The 14,526-nt window shown below is 34.4% G+C and overlaps 2 protein-coding genes across 9 annotated transcripts in view; one reads left to right on the plus strand and one right to left on the minus strand.

Moving 5' to 3' along the window:
• The window catches only part of LOC124951886 (myb-like protein X), a 28,417-nt gene extending 24,975 nt beyond the window's left edge, over positions 1-3,442 (minus strand). For 2 of the 5 annotated variants that reach the window (XM_047500915.1, XM_047500913.1), the window contains exon 1: positions 2,133-2,900. In XM_047500915.1, coding sequence (XP_047356871.1) covers positions 2,133-2,221 — 89 coding nt within the window. In that variant the 5' untranslated portion in view covers positions 2,222-2,900. Of the gene's footprint in view, positions 1-2,132; positions 3,242-3,392 lie in introns of those variants that run through there. The other 3 variants (XR_007101742.1, XR_007101744.1, XM_047500912.1) reach the window with 3 other exon arrangements.
• Positions 684-13,567, plus strand: LOC124951900 (feline leukemia virus subgroup C receptor-related protein 2). Of its 4 annotated transcripts, XM_047500981.1 has the most exons (11): positions 6,670-6,800; positions 7,023-7,839; positions 8,605-8,774; positions 9,253-9,474; positions 10,015-10,239; positions 11,714-11,855; positions 11,934-12,139; positions 12,210-12,313; positions 12,399-12,509; positions 12,596-12,701; positions 12,855-13,567. In XM_047500981.1, the coding sequence occupies exons 3-11, from the start codon at positions 8,715-8,717 to the stop codon at positions 13,008-13,010; spliced, it is 1,332 nt and encodes a 443-aa protein (XP_047356937.1). In that variant the 5' UTR covers positions 6,670-6,800; positions 7,023-7,839; positions 8,605-8,714; the 3' UTR covers positions 13,011-13,567. The 4 variants fall into 4 exon arrangements, with proteins under 4 accessions (XP_047356938.1, XP_047356936.1, XP_047356937.1 ...); XM_047500980.1 differs by lacking the exons at positions 6,670-6,800; positions 7,023-7,839; positions 8,605-8,774 and adding exons at positions 4,551-5,147; positions 5,220-5,417; XM_047500982.1 differs by lacking the exons at positions 6,670-6,800; positions 7,023-7,839; positions 8,605-8,774 and adding an exon at positions 684-947.
• The last annotated feature ends 959 nt before the right edge of the window (positions 13,568-14,526 follow it).

Below are 14,526 nucleotides of genomic sequence, written 5' to 3' on the forward strand. Positions count from 1 at the left end.
TATGCGTAGTTACCACGCTTGTAGACACGCAGAGTCGCGCGAATGACACGCATGAATAGCCAAAGAACCGTAAGGCCGTGCGATCGAGAGAGAGAGAGAGAGAGAGAGAGAGAGAGAGAGAGAAGGAGAGAAAAAAAGGAAGAAAATAGGAATTATTTACGTACGTACCGTTTCCGCGTTCTTTCCTCTCTTCCTCGCTCGATTATTATCGCTCTGTAACCCAGTTTGCGTTACTTCGTTACTAACGCTCTATCAGAGTATAATAACGCCGTTAACAAATCTAAAATTAATCCAAGAAAATCATCGATTATCTTTCAACCTTTTTCCTCGTTTGCAAAAATTTTTCGTTGAAAAGAACTTTCAAGTCGTTCGAAAAGCAAAAAAAGATATAGCGGAAAGCAATCAAGAAGCGGAAAAATATCAAAAGATAAGAATGTTTTAACCGATTTTCTTGTCACGTTCATTTAAACGGAAAACTTGTATAAGAACAAGAAAACAAGAAAAACTTAATTTTCCTAACGCTACGATTATGAACGCTACGATATTAAGACTTCAACCTTTTATAATATCTAATAATTATACCGAAGACCTTGGTCGAAGATTTTCACGTGTAACACACAAACGAGCCTCTTCCTATTATGATTAAGTCAAGACTTCAGTCGTAATACGCGTTTACTGGCGTAATGTTGTGAAAACGAAAAACGACGTTCATCCGGCTCGAAATTCTTGTTCGAAGACGTGACAACGATAAAGAACAAAACATTTTGCAAATAGTAAAAATAAGTTTTTATAATCGAGATAAGAGAATAGATCGAAACACCTTGTTAACGTTTCGATCCGTGACGCAAAACCGATAACGTAGAACGGATCGATTTTTGTATCGTAATCTTCGACTAATCGGCTAGCTGCGATAATCAACGATGGAATTGGAAACAAAGAGAAAAGAGGTGAGATATTTTTAAATGAACAAAGGCGAAATTCATGTGAAATAATTTATGTTGAATAATTGCATCAAAAGTGAATGTTGTTAAAAAAGTAAGAAGTCGCAGCAGAGGAAAGGAAAACGAAGGGCACACGCCCTTGGTGCTCGAGTGAAACATTTTTTAGGTCGATATTTGCTTTTATTTCCGTCGTGCTCGGACCACGGAGGAAATCGGCGAAATGTAATTTACTCTGGCGCACGAGAAAGAGGAGAGAGAGAGAGAGAGAGAGAGAGAGAGAGAGAGAGAAAGAGAGAGAATGTGGATCGACACTTGCCGGACTGGTCAGAACGGGAGAGAGTAAATAAAAACAAGTCCTGCATACCAAAGTTGCGTTCTATATGTAGGTGTACGTACGTATACGTATACATATACGTAGATACATATTATATACAGACAGATCCAGGCCTGGCTCGCGGGTCATAACGGCCAAAGATTCTTCTCGCGGGGCCTTTGCCCGGACTACTTTGACCGTGGACTCGTAATGACGTGTAAAATCTCTTTCACGGCATGTGAAACTATGTCGAAACGACATATTTGCTAAAATTATACAGATAGAAACGATTAGATTTTGCGCTTAGAAAATCTTATCGTATTTCTACGATATAATACTTACCACGACGGTAACCTTGAGTCATCTTCTTTGCGATTGCCTTAGATAATTTCACCTTCTTCGAGCGATTCCGATCGAACGTTTTCACGTACGAAAGAAATCGAAATCGTACATTGAAATGATGTTGAGTGGCATTCTCGAGGATTAAATTTAATTGTGAATATGAAATTGGAGTTTTATTACATTCGAAAAAGTCATTTATCATTAACGTCTATCGCCGTATTATCTATCTTATATAGCACTCGTGGCTAATAATTTTGTCAAATTAGCCAAATAAAACTGATCTATCTTGAATAATGGAAAGTCTCTCGATACGTTCGCGGGAAAACACATGGTATCGATAGAAATTGGCTTTAAACGGGGTCACGATCGACGTGCCTCAAATAATCGACCTACTTTGGTCACGCTACATGCCTGTCTCATTAACATTGCATATTGTGTAATATATTTTGTCGAACAAAATGACTCTATGTATCGTCAATTTCTAATTCGGTCCGTAACTCAAACTATAAGAAAATAAAATATTTTTCTTTACTCACCCTTTTCGTAAGGTACTGAAGAGGATAAAGCAAAGCCCAGAAGCCACTCCGGCTGCGATTAAGCTCAGGCTCGGTGACACGATCATCATGCTCGTAATATAATTGTAAATATAATTATACGCGTTGTTTGATTGGCGTAATTGAATTTAATGGACGCTTGAGGCTCGGCGAGCCTATGAAGCAAGAGAACGCTATACGCGCATTTATTGACCCTTACTTCCCTCGCGAATCATTTAAATTCATCGAAAAATAAAAACATTTATATCTATGATCTATCGCAACAAATGATCTTTCAAACTAGTAGGAGAATATCAAGTGCTGTATGTGTGGTACACGGCAACGCGTATCTTTACGGACTGTCGGTTCTTCGCTTTTTCTCGATCCGATAGAGAGCGAGAAAGAGCGAGAGCGAGAGAAAGAGAGAGAGAGAGAGAGAGAGAGAGAGAGAGAGAGAGATGCTCACGATTCATTCGAGTTATCTGATGTAAACGATAATATCGATAAACCGATAGATCTGTCGTTCAAAGTCAAAATTCGCAAACATCTAGAAGATTCGCGCATTCTCTTTTCATTATTTATAATTTATACTCGAACGTTTCTAACCTACATTCTCGACGAAATCGGTTCCTTTTAATTCAAACGACTTTCGTATTCTCCAACAAATCGTTTTCCAATAAAACGATAGAAAAACAAGCGACTATTCAACTAGAAGCTAATAAATATCTTTTATTTTTCATTCTTCCTTTCGAAAGTATCACATCTGGTAGAAGATAACAAGTACACGGTAGAAAGTACCGTAAACTGTTATCTTTATATTGCTCCACTTTTGGATAAAAAGCTTCACAACCATTCGATTGATTTCACTAAAGTTTAAATTACGCGCCGCGACCTTCTCCTTCTTGTAAATACGTTGCACGGTTATTATCACGTTCTAAACGTTCTAAATGATTTAGTTATTTATTTCCTCCGTGTCTTACGTCATAAAACGTTTCATCTTTTTACCTTGACCATTCAATATAAAATATCTCAATCTTTTACAATCGAAACTTTCTAATTGAGCCAAAATTAAACCGTTTGAAAGTCAAGGTCCGTTTATGAATAAAAAATTCAATTGCCTTCCGATCATGGTCCAAAGCTCATTTTCTTTTCTATCAAAATTCATGGTCATAGATTATTTTTCTGGTAGATCGTAACAAGAAAAAGAAAAATTTATATAGAAATCTCACTTCGGTAGATCGCAAATCGATTTGAAATGAATACCTCACTTTGACGGACTTTTCTTTAAGTATATGATGATTTTCTTATACGCGTATCGAGCATTAAAACGCTCGTGATGCGTACGGAACGCTCGATAAGATTCGACTGGAGAGAAGCTGAAGAGTTGTTCTCTCGTGCGACGATGTGTATAAAACCTCTCAATTTTGTCTCGATATATATATGTATATATATATATATATGTGTATGTATATGTATATGTATATGTATATGTATATGTATATGTACGTGGATTTTACATGCACCCTGCATCGTGGCCATAAACGCATATCATTGTGTACGCTTAAATTTTCTAAGTCAATTCTATTCAAGAAAAAAAAACGTATGTCATCTCTTAAAAGGATAAATTACTTATTGCATGAACATTAACAATTGCGCGTTAACAATACGAGTCTGAATGGTAAGGCTCTGTGCTTACACAAAAGTTACTTACATAATCATAACGGCGACACGAGAGATTGCGTCACAAGTATTTAAATAGATGATAAGAATGCTTTATAAAAATGTAATAATAATAAAGAGAAATTATCAAATTGGACCAAATGTTAAGACATTCGTCGTATAAATATATTGTTAATTATTTTCACTGTCGTGATATCGCATACGTCGTAATATATATATATATATATATAATGAATGTTCTCTCGCGTATATCCAGTTGCCAATATTAAGGTGTTCCTCTTATATGTCATCAAGTCGATAATCACTTTCTCTACCTTATCATACGAAGATACCCATTTACCGATACCAAGAAAACAAAGATTCGTATTTAACGTTTTCATTCGTCCTTATATAGGAAACGATTTAATAATCAAACGTAATAATATATCGTTAATATACAATAATATACTTATTATCTCCGTCTATCTCTTAGAGACAATATAAGAAATTGTGTAGGTTGATCAAACTGAATCGTTTAGTATAATGTGATGCGTTTGGGATAAATAATAATCATCGGCATTCATTATACGATCAACATCGTACAAAGTATTTATCTAAAATAGAAGATGATGAATCAAAGAGTAACTAGTCTCGACGATAATGTATTAGCTTTTCCAAACGCATCGCAAGTTAGATTTATATTTCAAGTTGGATACGTTGCGCTCGCATTAACTTTTTTATTTCCATTATCGTGACACACGTATCTTCGAACGGTTGTTCGGTGTTTGCTCAGTAAATACACAAGTCTTCGAACACTTTTTCTCTCGTTCATAGTTTTATTTATTTATTCTTCAATCGAAACATATTTTATTCGTAAATAAATATATTCGATAATTAAAGTGATCTATCAAGAATCTTCGATCTTCTTCGTCTTCCAATATCGCGCCCGTACTTTATACGTTTACGTGTGAAAAATGTTTTAAACGTTCTAATCGTCCAAATGCATTATCGTGCAAAATGGAGACGAAACGTTACGTCTTTGTGCATTAACATAAAGTGAAAATGATAAAATCCTCGATAAATTGTTTTTATGATTTTTAATATCGTTCAATTTATTAATATTATTTTTCAACCGTCCAAAATGGAACGTGGTATATATAGTATTTATAGATTAAAATTATTGAAAAAATAAATAAAATAAAAACTATCTCAAATGCAAACATTTATTATATAATTATCATGGTCTCACGTGACCGACAACTTTAAATACTGATGCCAGTCGATTAACTTCGTCTCATATAGCAAAGTCGTAGGAGGACGTCGGTTTTAAATTTTGGAGATTCCTCATCGTTTATCGACGTAATACGATTTATTTATTTAGACACTTATTAAACGTCCGACAACGTTTATAATTTGATTGCCACGATATAGGACCTTAGATCCGAGGTTAAACGGCGATTAAGAAGCGTTCGATGTCGTACAATCGAAGGATTCGACGGTACTAATAAAATTATCATACGTAAGTACGTACCTACGTACGTAGAACAAAAGATGGATGAAATTCAGAATTGTATCGAGCAGAGAACTGAGCTCATTCCTTCCACGCACGATCTTCCATCACATCGTCAGGTAAATCGATCTATTTAACTTTAATAACAAAATAGCTGCCTTAACATATCGTTCTTTCACGTTTAACACGAGAACAAGAATTACTTTTCGTAGACATAAATTTCGAAGGTGTAGGAGACGATTAAATATATACAAATTTACAGCCGCGTCAGGATATAATCAAATGAGTAAATTCGACGCGCCTATTTTGTTCTCACTATCCAATATGAATTACTCATTATCCGATATTTGTCTTCTCCAAATTGTTATATCCGGTCAAGTATAGCAATTTTCTACAAAAAAAAAGATCAACGATCGGTCGATCGATCGATCGATTATTTCAAATAGAAACAAAAGGATAAGTTTATATTATGAATTATCCAGATTACATTTTGTTACGCAATATGGAGATGAATTTCTATGGAAAATAAAAAAAAACGTAAATATTGTAGTACACGCATCATGCACAAATTTTAATCTAACTAGATGGAATAAACGAGGACGGAATAAACACTTTTGAAATGTCATATCTCTTACGTATATGTGCATTGTTTCAATGGCTGATCCAAACGTGATATTGTGTACTCTGCGATACATGGGATAATCGACTGTCGTATAAAGATTCTTTTTATCCCTTTTAACGATAATCTTAAATCGCCGATGAAAATTGTTAATGAAAAATAAGATTCTTTTCAATATTATAAATCGACGAATTTTTGGTAAAAATCTTGATCTTATAATTACGTAAGTACATATTTAATCGACCATATATTTATCAGCATGTTCCAATTGATTATTTCATGAAATAAATGATTCATTGCGTGTCCATCGATGATCCAAAAATTTGCATTTGTCTTTTTCCACGTACGCATTTTATTAAGCGATATCAAAAGATGATATATCGAAGATAATCGATAGGTGGTATGGCCGTGATAAGATATATCAATCTTGTGTATAGAAAAAAATGTTGTATTACAAATGCAATTTTATAATTATAATTAATATATATAATCGTGATATATATATTAATATATCATGATTATATATATTATATAAATGGAAGTATAGCGATTATATAATTAATGTATATAATCGCTGTACTTCCATTTGTAGTTATCATTTGCATCTTATCCCTTTCTTCTTTTATTTTCTTTATCTTTAATGTTGCTTTCAATGCACAGAATCCCCTCCGTCCTCGTCGATCGGTGTCGCGCGCGAAATCTTTCTGCGCAGAGTCGAGGCGCGTGCGCTGAGAAATGAGAAGCTTGTGTACGTATATATGTACGTGGATTATGTGTCGTACCACATGCACGATGAAAGTGCAACGTAGTCCTACCACACGATGGACATACACTACGTGTCCAGAATCGTGAGGGAGAAGAGTCGGCGTGTGAACACGCGAGCGTAAGCGTCTCCTACTCGTAGCGCCGAATCTTCGTATAGCGTTTTGATTTAGTTTATGTCTAATCTTTGGTGGACGCGCACCTATTCTTGGCTGTGCTTTCACTTTTCCTATCTTCTTTTCTCTCTCTCTCTCTCTCTCTCTCTCTCTCTCTCTCTCTCGCTCGCTCGCTCGCTCGCTCCATATCTCTTCCTTTTAATTTCTTATTCATTAATCCTCATCAGGATATACTCTTCGACAAACGAAGAAACGAAGAATAAGATACCGAAACGATAGAGAAAGAGAAACATACGAATCGAATTTCGACCGTGCTAAACAGGGAGAGAGAGAGAGAGAGAGAGAGAGAGAGAGAGAGAGAGAGAGCTGGCAAAACAACCCCCTCACGTCTTGCTCCGCTTTCCACGATTTTCGCGAACAACGAGGCTGATCGATATCATCGGGTTAAAAGGGAAAGCTCGTCACCGTGAACCACGTTACATCTGGGAATTTTAATCTTATTAATGTTTCTTCCTGATATCTCTTTAATTTGCTTATTCGCTTATTCGCCGAGAAAGAGGGTGCGCGAAATTCAAAAGAAAAGATTTTCGCATTTTTCGATCCTCCAGTCGTAAGCTTCGAAAAAGAGCAAAGAGCAAGTTCAAAGTCGAAAGACATTGGTCGATCTCTCTGTGGTCTCCCCCTTCCAGTCTCCTCTCTCACTCTCTCCACGGCAATGCACACGAATGAGAGAAAGAAAAAACCCCTGTGTTTGTGCGGACGCGATGCCGTTAGCCACGTGTGACTTATGAGAACGGAGATCTATTCCAAAAGATAGTTCGATTTTTTGGATCAATCGTGAATTGATCAATGCATCAATCGTGAATTGATTTAGTGATAAATAATAAGAATAAATAATAAGGATTCCTTAGAACGATCGAAGGAACGAAGAATCAATGAAATCGATCAACGTGACGTAACGTGAAGGAAAGAAAATAAATAAGAGAGATCTCTAAATCGAGTATCTCTGTTAAATCGCCGGTTAGTTATTTATCATCGAACGGGGTAAGCATAATTAATGAACAATCGCATGAACTATTAATTGTCATCGATGCCGCTCCGTCTTCGATTATTATTTTCGTTTAATCCTTGACCTTCCGAACTTTTTCACGGCGATCTAAAATTTGCAGAGGGACAACTCGCGTTTGATACGTATTTAGAGATATTGTTCCGTTCACGAATGAAATCAATTTTGATCAAAGTATAAGTATTATAGATGAGTAAACATTTAATCGGGAAGAAGTGATATTAGATATCGTGAAAAAAGAAAGCATTAATTGAGAGATGTAATCGCTCTAATATCGTCGCTTTGTTCTCAACTAGATCTTTATAATATCTATATCTGCTTTTTAATGAAATACTAACAAATACTTAATGATCGATTTTCCAATCTCTTACGTATAATTGGGCGCAAATTCGTATATATAATGGCATCGCGCAATTAGTCTACTTCTTTTAGAATACTCGAGTGTTTTCTCGCGTATTCATTCTTTGAGCTTCGTTCTTGAACCTTCAAGACATAGCTTATTTATGCTAATTTCATCGGTGTTCCTTCTAAAAATAATAACTTTTTCTGGTAGAACGTCGAATTAAAAGAAATTATCGATCGTGCTTAACAACAATGACTCGAAAAGTTATTCGGCATTAATTAAATATTCGCGCTAACGAGTTTTCGAAAATATTTTATTGAATGTCCATATCTTATTTTCCTCTACGGCAATCTTCGTCGAGATATCTTTCTTTTTCAGAAAGGAATATTTCATATTTTAGGATTTACGAGTGGAAATTAAAGAAGACTGGGAAAACGAATCGATTGATTTACAGTTATTCACGATTTCTCTTGATTTCGGACGGCAAATCGAATACAAAGATTGATTGTAATGCCAAAAATGTCACCGGATTACGTTAAAGCCATCGAGGGTGGCGTACATCCAACGCAGGTGAAAATGCACTACACGAGGATAAATTAACGATCGTCGATGCATGATATAAGATTCGACAATTACGTTTTCTTTTGAACTATTCTTCTTTCTCTTTTTCTTTTTCTTTTTCTTTTTCTTTTTTTCCTACCTCGTGTCTTATAGGGAAAGCTTACAATATTTATAATACGTTTCGAACTTTATCGCAAACATTTCTCTCAAGGCTATCATATTTCATTGATATAGAGAGGTAAACTTATTGACTTTGAAGCAATATGTTCCTGATGCGTTTCTCGTCGCATACTTCTTTAAGAACAGAACCAAAAAAGAAGCTTATTCGCATCGTTCATTCATATCGCAATTTTTTACTTTATGAACAGCCTGAAATTATCACGTATTCACTCGTCTAAATGAAAATGTCCATGTCATTTGGAAATAAAAGTGAACTTTATATATATATATATATATATATGTTAATTCGTATCTTTTATTCTTTCAGACTATAGAAACAAAAATCTTCGCGAGAAGATGGCTGATATTGATGATCTTCGTAATATATAGTGCCAGCAACGCAATGCAATGGATTCAATACAGTATTATCGCGAACATAGTCGAACGATATTACAAAGTTTCAAGTTTTCTAGTGGATATGACGAGCATGATATATATGATAACGTACATTCCATTCATATTTCCAGCTAGTTATCTTCTCGATAGATTCGTAAGTACGGCATTTTTTATCGATCGTTATTTAAAAATAATTAACAAAAAAAAAAAAAAAAAAAAAAAGAAAAGAAAAGAAAAAGAAAGTTCCACTCGAATTAAGTTCGTCGATGGGCGAAATACTCGATGATACTCTGTGTAAGTTTGGTTAGTCCTAATATCACAGTATTTTATAAGAATAAACGAAACTGACGAGCATGATTTTATTAAATCCAAGGCTAATTAAGCAGACTTCTTTAATAGGACTTATCAAAAGATAAATAAGCTTTTAGACTTTATTATTGTTGCTCGATTAATTTCTTTTTTCTTTCTTTCTTTCTTTTTTTTTTTCTCTTTTTTATTTTCTTTTTATTTGTAAAACCATTCACGTCCGATTCGAATGGTAATATTTTTAAAGTTTGAGAAACAGCTATTCGGAAAATGTAATTGACCTCGTTCTATAATACGATGAACGCCCGGCGTGATAAATACGTTAGCGCTTAATCGAACCTTCCCATTTAATAATTTTTGTAAATTTTTATTAAATCTTCTTTGACAGGGACTCCGATTTGCCGTTATAGTTGGAGCAGTCGGAACGGCGCTCGGTGCATGGATAAAAGTTTTTAGTGTTTCACCAGATCTATTTTGGCTTACCTTTATTGGTCACACGTTGGTCGCCGTTAGCCAAACTTTCGTTCTATCCGTTCCTGCTCGATTAGCAGCTGTTTGGTTCGGTCCCGACCAAGTTAGTAGCGCCTGTAGCATCGGCGTTTTTGGAAATCAGGTATATTTGACACGGTTTATTTGACTTTATTTTTTTCTTTCAAGTCAGTCGAGATTTAAAATTATCAAAATATGACATAATTGTTTACTTTTTTCGATTTGCACTAAACCAAGATATTAGGAATAAATATTTGTTTTCATATAAAGCTCGTTTTATCGTATCGTTTATTTTTATATCTACGAAAGTATGCATGTCGGGAACGATAATAGTAGAAACCTATATGGAATCCGATGGATCAACGTAGTACGTAAGCTTAGCGATAGCACAAAGTATAGGAAAGATTTAATATCAATCGTAAATTTTTCCACTCTCGATTGATTTTACGAAATACGATGTAGCGATTGAAATCTTAGATAGATCAAGATGATATTCTGGACTCGATGTTACGCGAAAGAAAAAATTTAAATTATTTGATTTTGAATTTAACACATAGATATCAGTAAAAAAGAATTCATCGATCTAATAGAATAATAATGCATCGTATGAATTTAACTAGTAATATTATCTGGATTTCTTCGATATAATCAATATCCAATCTCAAATATCCACGTTGTAGTTTCTAGACATTTACGTCTATTTGTCCGTTTTCATTACCAACAGACGGAAATACTAGTTTACTCGAGAGTCGTGAATAATTTATGTGACGATATCACAAGTATATTAGACGAAGATAATACCACGTTAAATCACGAGGACAGATTGGTCCTTGAAACATCTACTATTCGACTATTATCATTATTTCAAGAAAGGGACGCGATCATTATTCTTTTCAGCCCATCATGACAGTAATTCAGAGACCGGAACCGATTAAAGGTTACGAGAAGTCAGACGGGTCGCGTTAATCGTTTAAACCAGAAAGAATGTCCTAACTTTACATAGATTCTAAATACGTAAGGATAACGTTAATTAAAATTTTCTTGATAGCAGATACGTATATATAATTCAAGTCCCAAGCGAGAAGAGAACTTTTCTTTTCTTTGACATTTCCCGTAAGTACGAAAAATGTCAATGGGGTCAAGTAGAAATACGTTGGTACTTTGAAGTTTCGAGCGGCGCTCGTTGAACGATCAAACGGATTTGATCGTAATTAATTGATGCCAGTGGCCGCACGCAATTCCGCGGCTCATCGTAATAATGAAGCGCTTTCGCATCATCCACATATACTTTGAACAAACTCGATTGCACTTCGCAAGTGCGTACGTATATTCGTGTGCGAAAATGATGTCGTCTGTGCGTATTATAATTCGAGGCTAGGGTCCGAGCCCCTCTGTGCAATGAATCGTGGGTGCAGAGTTCGGCTAGCTTTCCCACATAATCATTTGACAATTTAAATCTCGTGCTAACAACTTGTAATTCATTTTAGGGGATATTTTAACGTTGTTACATAAAAAACAACGTAAAGTAATCCTTACAATTAAATTCCTATTCAATTAATGTATCCTGTTTATTGCTATGATCGTTCTTATGTTCGCAGTTGGGTATAGCCATAGGTTTTCTATTTCCACCGATCTTAGTACCAAACAGCGATGATATTGCCGTAGTCGCGCATGGCCTTCAAATCATGTTCTACATCGTTGCAGCCCTCACGTCGATCATATTGGTATTAATATTTCTCTGTGAGTAATTTTAGAATTGATTCGATTACGAAATCTTCCGATGAAAATATTTATTATTTAATGCGTATTTTCTTCTAGTCTTTAAAGCGCAACCACCCCTTCCTCCCAGTCCGGCGCAAGCCGTACAAAGAGAGAACGATACGCCAGAAGATTTTATACAATCCATCAAGAGGCTCTTCACCAATGTGGGATACCTGTTGCTTTTATTGAGCTATGGTATAAACGTCGGGATATTCTACGCGATCAGTACGCTTCTCAATCAAATCATTTTAGAATATTTCCCGGTAAGTCCGATAGCTATGCAACGAATCCATCTATGCGAATCCATTCGTAATGATCCTTTATTTGCCTCAGGGACACGAAACAGATGCTGGTAGAATCGGCTTGACCATCGTATGCGCCGGAATGTTGGGTTCGGTAATCTGCGGTATCGCGTTAGATAAAACGCATAAGTTCAAGTGTGTATAGATATTACGTATTGTTTGTCTCATATATAACAAAAGAAAGATACTAAATCGTCAACGACGATTCGCATATTCGCAGAGAGACGACTCTTGGAATTTATTTCTTCTCCTTCCTGGGTATGATCGTTTTCACGTTTACTCTGGACATCGGTCGGATATACGTCGTTTACATTACATCCGCTTTACTTGGGTATGCTAAGAATTTAACGACGATAGTTCTCTTCCAAATAAAAATACCATCGAGTAAAAGACCCAAATGATGATTTATTTGTGCAGATTTTTCATGACCGGTTATTTACCGGTAGGTTTCGAGCTCGCTGCTGAATTAACCTATCCAGAACCAGAAGGAACATCCGCAGGATTGCTCAACGCCACTACACAGGTATACAATGATTTTATTGTATCTTATGACTTCTTTCTTCTTCTTTTTTTAATAAATTCTTCGATAGGTTTTTGCTTGTCCGTCGGTGATGCCAATTAGGTCGATGTCGAATCAATTTGATCGATGTAAATAACGAAGAAATAATTCTTTTAGGTATTAGGTATAGTCTTCACGATCCTCTATGGTTATCTGATCAAACTAGTGGGCGATTTATGGGCAAATATAGTTTTATGCATCGCCCTAGCCATTGGAGCCTTTCTCACAACGATAATACCCAACGATCTTAGAAGACAGAACGCTAAATTCTAAAATACATAACGAAAGTACAAATGTAGTCCGTAAATTGGACGTCGGGAGATATTATTTTTTTGAGGCTTAAACGACGGTGACCTTTCCATACTGTTGCATACGTGTTTTATTTAATACGATCTATCGTTCATCGGAAAGCGTACTCGCAATCGTCGTCCTCGACTTTAATTGAATATTAAATATCATAACGATAATGAGATTTGCGTCACGACCAAATATTTTTATTGAATATAATCTAACAATAAGTAGAAAGTAAGAAACGTTGATCCCTGAATTCGTAGATGAATATTTTTTTCAGCAAGATGTATATATATATATAAAAAAAAAAAAAATACATATATATATATATATACATATATATTTTTCTAGATGGATTGACAGAAAAAGATAAAATTGCAGGACAATAGATATAATAATAATAAGAATAATATAAAAAAGAATATTTTTAGTACGTAGGATCGTAGATATATTATGATGCTGTGCATCGAACACCGTAATTATATTTTGTGTATGATTAAAGAAAATGGAGTTAGAATTAAATTAAGGTGTACCTTGTCTTCGTTTTTACTTTCTATTGAAAGAATGATAAAGAGAAGTGTCAATATCGTATATAGAGTTCCTAGGAAAAGTGATAAATCAGATGTCATATATATGCATACATACATACATACATATATATATATATATATATATATATATATATATATATATATATATATATATATATAAGATATCGCATATTTTAACTCGCATCTTACTATTTAGCAAAAGTCGATAAAATATTTTTAAAATGATTATTTTATTTGATACTTACTCCTTCATAATACCTGAACGTTACGTTCATAGTACCAATTTATTTGTCTTCCATCGTATTTTATTGTACGTCATTTATGTGCTAATATGACTAATGAATCGTTATCTTCTATTTCGTAAGCTATAATACATTTATAGAGCATCATTATACGATAAAAGCACTATTGAATTGTACAAGTGTTTATATTATTTCGTTTGGTCATTAGAACTAAAACGAACAAATGGATCGTTTAAATTTTTGTCGTTCTTGTATTTGTGAAAAAGTAAATAAAATTATAGTGAAAAATTATATCAATAAATAATTGGGTCTAATTTGTTGTCAATCAGAAAAAGAATCGAGGGAAGATATATAACCTCTTAGAAGAAACATATAAGTTAATATCCATCAAAGTGACTATATAATGGAATAAAGTAAAAAATATTTCAAGTACAAAACATTGATAATAAAACTTAATTGTTCAAAATCTATAATTTAAACGTAAAAGGTTTCGTTTTGTAAAATTATCCTGATTGGTCTATATGTGTATCACGTGATTTAAATTTATCCAATACAATGTTAGAAATGGACAAATCGTAACGCTATCTTTGGTAAAAATTTCCATGGTATCATTGATTTCATACATTTCTCCTGTATTACTTAATTATGTAGTTTCATTTCAAACATGAATATTCATTATTTAAAAATTCGTAAAAAATAAAAAGC

This window comes from Vespa velutina, chromosome 9, assembly GCF_912470025.1.
Source record: "Vespa velutina chromosome 9, iVesVel2.1, whole genome shotgun sequence".
Classification (NCBI taxonomy): domain Eukaryota; kingdom Metazoa; phylum Arthropoda; class Insecta; order Hymenoptera; family Vespidae; genus Vespa; species Vespa velutina.